Below are 6,000 nucleotides of genomic sequence, written 5' to 3' on the forward strand. Positions count from 1 at the left end.
AATCTAGGGGCGGGGTATACAAGTCCATGGTATATCATGTCTCTCAGTCTGACATGCAGTGACATTGTGCCGCTATGCCAACTGTGTTTTATATATGTTGGATACCTATATCTCATATCTCATTATATATCTCATTATCTATCTCATATCTCGTGTATCTATCTATCTATCTATCTATCTCATATCTATCTATCTATCTCATATCTATCTATCTATCTCATGATCTATCTCATATCTCGTGTATCTATCTATCTCATGATCTATCTCATATCTCGTGTATCTATCTATCTCATATCTATCTCATATGTCGTGTATCTATCTCATATGTCGTGTATCTATCTCATATGTCGTGTATCTATCTCATATGTCGTGTATCTATCTCATATGTCGTGTATCTATCTCATATGTCGTGTATCTATCTCATATGTCGTGTATCTATCTCATATGTCGTGTATCTATCTCATATGTCGTGTATCTATCTCATATGTCGTGTATCTATCTCATATGTCGTGTATCTATCTCATATGTCGTGTATCTATCTCATATGTCGTGTATCTATCTCATATGTCGTGTATCTATCTCATATGTCGTGTATCTATCTCATATCTCATGTATCTATCTCCTATCTCGTGTATCTATCTCCTATCTCGTGTATCTATCTCATATCTCGTGTATCTATCTCCTATGTCGTGTATCTATCTCATATCTTGTGTATCTATCTCATGATCTATCTCATATCTCGTGTATCTATCTCATGATCTATCTCATATGTCGTGTATCTATCTCATATCTTGTGTATCTATCTCATGATCTATCTCATATCTCGTGTATCTATCTCATATCTCGTGTATCTATCTCATATCTCGTGTATCTATCTCATATCTCGTGTATCTATCTCATATCTCGTGTATCTATCTCATATGTCGTGTATCTATCTCATATGTCGTGTATCTATCTCATATCTCGTGTATCTATCTCATATCTCGTGTATCTATCTCATATCTCGTGTATCTATCTCATATGTCGTGTATCTATCTCATATCTCGTGTATCTATCTAGGCCAACTCATGTAACCGCTTGTATCTTAGGATCTCCGTGTCACTTGTATAATTTGTAAATTGGAGCTATTTATATAAAAGCCGGAGCTCCAGTAACTGCAGGATACAATAGTTTCCTTACAATTCCATTTTCTTACGATGACATTTTCATACAATTGAAAAATGAGGTGTCTGACTGGGCAATTTCGCAGTGGGAATCCGATGCAGCGATAACGGAGGGCGCTCGCCTGTATACAGACCCTTCTGTTGTTCTGATCATCTTCAGATTTCTGCCATTAGAGGTTATTTTGTGCCTAACTAAAAGTAGTTTTGGATGAAGTTGGGCAGGTAGAAAAAAAATTGTAAGATTCTTCCTCCGTTACAGTTCTTTGTTCTGATAAAAGCCTTGTCAGGCCACCTGGAAAAAGAGCAGACATATTGGGTGAAGACGGCCTTTACTTAAACATACAATGATAGTTCCGCCTGTCACGGTGCACAGCGCTATCTATTACTACATGGCCATATAGAGTTGAAGCACTAGATCTGAAATCGGTGGACTGTACACTACTCCCTCTGGGTGACACAGAACTCTGCGTTGTCGTTCCTCTATTATTCCTCCTGGAATTGTATGAATTGGCAACTGGGCCAACTCACAGCCAAAGCCGCATTCATAATTCTGGCTACATTGTAGCTGAGAATTTACTTCCCAGTGGAGCCCTTCGTTGGTCCACTACAAAGCTTACTCTGCTGCATCTATAGCTGTTAGGGGCGTGTCTGTCAGCAAAATGCTGACAGATTCTAAAGAGAAACATGTCGAATTTTGAATAAATCTCTAAATGCACAACATATAACCCCAGCAAATTGTAAATTGATTTTATTAAGATGTCAACTGTAAAATGATGGTGAATTTGTAAACCTTATCCTGCTAATAGATCATTGCTTTTTTTTTTTTTTGTCAACCTGAATATTTAGTGTCACGTTCCTGTCTTACAGGCATACAGCACAGACCGAACGGGGGACGCGGCTAGAAGCTGTCCAGTCCATCTTCCTATCGGCTTACAATACCACGATAGGCCCAAGAACCGTGCCGCCGAGCCCGTCAGGGGCAATCAGTGGTCTTCTAGAACAGTTTGCCCGAGGTGTAGGTCTTCGAGGATCCAGTGCTATAGTGTGATCTGCCGGAAACCTGGGAATCTAGAAGCCATGGATTAAACCTTGCGCTCTACATTCACCCATATAGAAGCCATATAGGACAATCTCCGGGACCTGCTTGGGCTCCTCCTGGTCTACAGCTCCTTTAAATGTTATGATGCTGACGAAAGGGAACGGGTCCTCCAATCAGAGAGATCTGCGCAATCAGCGGCCAAGATATATGAACGGTTTTAAGGGCTGATGAATAGTAAAATAGCTTTTTTTTTTAATATTCTCATTCACCTGTATCCATAGTCACATAATACTGAATTTGACAAGACTGTGGTTTTTTAAATAGGAAAAAGATATATATATATATATATATATATATATATACTCGCCCATGATGAGACTGCTTATTGAATACTGTACTCCAGAGGTAGGAAAATCGTGGCTTAGAAATACAAGTCCCAGCATGCCGTGTTAGCTGGACTTCTAGTGCCCACCTGTAACTTGATCTTTTACACGCTGTTTATCCGGGGAGTAGAAAAAAAAATGTTTGACCTCTGTTTTTCTAATACAGAGCTCGAAATCCTCTGCGTTCCTTCATACAACCATAGTGTTCAATTATAAAATTCTGCCCATTTGCAGCCACCACTAGGGGGAGCTTGCTGGAGCTGTCTTCAGTAAGCTCCCCCTAGTGGTAGCTGCGGGCATCCAGAATGTAATCATTTAAAGAGGTTCTAAACTTTTGACAATCCATATTTGTTATGACAATAAGCTTGTCACAAAGTCTCCCCCTGCTGGAACCTCCAGCGATCAGCTGTAATCTGCGGGGCGACCTGGCAGTAAGTGTTCGTTTCCCCTGTGGTAGCTCCGTAAGGGAATTATTGCACACTGCGCATTCAAGCCAATGTGTTGTCTGTGAAATACAGGACAGGACAGGCCCTCCAGTGCGAGAGATGCTCTTTGTAGCCTCTGTCCACTCTGGCCAAGAGGTGCGGGTTGTAAACAGGGGACCCCCTCTCAGAATTTCCTAGTAGGGTGTATGAAAATGAGTTTTCTAAACCTGGATAACCCCTTTTTAAGTCTAGGATTTTGGAGGATTTCGAGCTCTGTATTTGAAGATTGACTGAGTCAAGTTAAACATGGGTTGAAGTTTCGGGGGTTTGGATTCTCTCTTCTACTTCGGGGTCTCCAATCTATGGCTGTGCGGTTATGCTGGGAGTTCTGCAATAGTCGTAGTTCTACAGGGTGTAATTACATGGAGCTAGAGGTTTACTTGTGTCATACGTCTGGGGTCAAATGATGCAACATTACTATTTGCCTCTTCCTTGTAAGCACAGTTTACATTGCGTGCACCGTGCTGCAGTCCTCCCTCCGGTCCCCTATACAGTCCTCCATCCGGTCCCCTATACAGTCCTCCATAAAGAGGCTGAAACTTATCCTGGGTGTACACGTTGCAGTCAAAATGCGTTCATTTTTTGTTTTTTGGCAAAAAAAAACAACGCAATTTGACCACGACAGGTGAATAAAAAATGCTTCCATTTACTGTCCGCAAGCAGAGGTCTTGAAAATAGTGAAGAATTTAAGCAAAAAGTATATTAGAAAGTTGACTAACTTTTCATTATACACTGAATAAGCATTATTTAGAAATGGGAAAATCCCAAGTGACCACCGCTGCGCTGCGTCTTGTATGGCAGGTCGAGCTCCAGGCCAATGACCCACAGGACAAATTCATATGCCGTTGGCAGAGTTTTTTTAAAATAAGCAGTTTTATTGAGATATGGGGTAGTGTCTGTGTCTTGCTCTACAGCAATGTTCCCAAACCTGTGTCTCTAAAGTTGCAAAACTACAACCCCCAGCATGTCCTGACAGCCGCAACAGCTGGAAAGCCACATGTTGGAGGCCAGTGCTGTATAGTAACACGACACGTCAGACGCGGTCCGGCTCAATGTCGCAATGCAAAATATGACCGATCCAGTAATTTGCATGTGACCGGACTTTTAACACTTAAGGGAGTGTCTGTCCAGTGATTAAGGGAACACTTCAAACAAAATGGATGGGGGCGGAGCATGACACTCTGATTCTCTGGTGCTCTTTGTATTCCTGTGTCAAGCCCCGCCCATTCAGGCCCTGCACAAGGCAGAACTAGGGTTTTTCTTTTAATAGAAGCTCCACTAGGGATACTGGGATTTGTAGTTCAGAAGCCGCAGTACAACCTCCAGCCCTTTTCTATTGCTGCACACACTATAATTTTTTTATTTCCTCATTGTATTCCTGTGATTGAATTTCTGATGAACAAAGTAAGGATTTATTTTTGCTATTTTTCCACATTGCTTATTCGCCTATTGTTGTTTTTATTTGTTTCTATTTAATTCTGTAATCAATCCAATAAAAAAAACATATTGTTCATATTTTATACAGAATCCCTATCCGATCTAATGACCTTCGAAAAACATGACTGCCTTCTTGTAGAAACAGCGCCACTCTTGTCTATAGGCTGTTACTGGCATTGCAGCATTTAAGTAAATTGGTCTTAGCTGCAATACCAGACACAGCCTATGGACAAGAGTGGCGTAGTTTTTAATCTAAAACAACCCCTTTAAGGATCTTCAAGATGCTGATCATGGGACCTCAAAACCTCTTTACATGCTTATGAGGTCATGTGGGCTCTTTCGCAAATGGACCTGTTCTAAGGAAGTGTCAGCCTCCCTCCTGCACATAGGCCTTTGTGGTACTGGTCAATCACGGAGAAGCCTGCTGGGGGAGGGGAGCAGCTCCGCAGCAGAAGTGGTGGTGCAGAATTTTGGAGGTGGGATGTTCATTGTGATCAGTTTGTCATCATGGCATAGCTATAGCAGTACTAATTCTTAAAGTCCATTGTTTAAGATCAGAAGGTTTTTTTTTTCTATAACAGCGCCACCCTTGTCCTCAGGCTGTTTTTGGTATTGCAGCTTCTAGTGAGGGGATGAGCTGAAATACCAGACCTAGGCAGTGGACAAGATTGGCGCTGCATTTTTTTTTTTTCTGATTGCATATAATCCCTTTACAAAGATGACAGGGTTTCTTAAAAATCCCTTTTACAACTAAATATGAAACGAGTACCGGGGGGAGGGGACATAATACTGGACAGGGCAGGGGCCAGTTATACCTTTCCAGGAGCATATTGTATTTTATATAGTGGCCCAGACGTCATCCATGAATACTCTTCAAGGTCTTCTCTACACATTCAATTGACTTGGAGGTAGTCAGAGAGTCCACTATGTGTCCTTAAAGGAACACTCCAGTCAAAGCGGATACACTATATTATTCCTAGTGCAGGGCCAAAGGGTGCATGAAGAATGTTTGGTGTTCTCGGATCCCTGGTGTCATGCTCCGCCCCCTCAGGCACTACTCTAGGTATAAGTGTATCAGTTTTAGAAGAAACAGAAGAAATGATCCAGCGCTGAGTCTAGTTGTTGGTTAAAAAGGAAGCGATGTTCCCACCTTTATTGGGGTGATGTAGGTTAAAATTGTAGGGAGACGCAGTCCCAAGAAAAATGTGAGTAGGCGGTTGTGCCCTGGCCTACGCGTTTCGAGCAACTCCTGTGCTCTTAGTCATGGCAAAGAGCACAGGAGTTGCTCGAAACGCGTAGGCCAGGGCACAACCGCCTACTCACATTTTTCTTGGGACTGCGTCTCCCTACAATTTTAACCTACATCACCCCAATAAAGGTGGGAACATCGCTTCCTTTTTAACCAACAACTAGACTCAGCGCTGGATCATTTCTTCTGTTTCTTCCAATACATACCGCCAGCCGTAGCGGGGATCCGAGCGGAGAGTCTGGAG

The 6,000-nt window shown here is 42.1% G+C and overlaps 1 protein-coding gene across 4 annotated transcripts in view; it reads left to right on the forward strand.

Annotated features, from left to right (window-relative positions):
- MTMR14 (myotubularin related protein 14) overlaps positions 1-2,718 on the forward strand; it is a 46,947-nt gene extending 44,229 nt beyond the window's left edge. For all 4 annotated transcript variants that reach the window (XM_075834073.1, XM_075834075.1, XM_075834074.1 and 1 more), the window contains one exon: positions 2,031-2,718. In XM_075834073.1, the coding sequence (XP_075690188.1) occupies positions 2,031-2,211 (181 nt within the window). In that variant the 3' untranslated portion in view covers positions 2,212-2,718. The remainder of the gene's footprint in view (positions 1-2,030) is intronic.
- The last annotated feature ends 3,282 nt before the right edge of the window (positions 2,719-6,000 follow it).

This window comes from Rhinoderma darwinii, chromosome 7 (genome assembly GCF_050947455.1).
Source record: "Rhinoderma darwinii isolate aRhiDar2 chromosome 7, aRhiDar2.hap1, whole genome shotgun sequence".
NCBI classification, from domain to species: domain Eukaryota; kingdom Metazoa; phylum Chordata; class Amphibia; order Anura; family Rhinodermatidae; genus Rhinoderma; species Rhinoderma darwinii.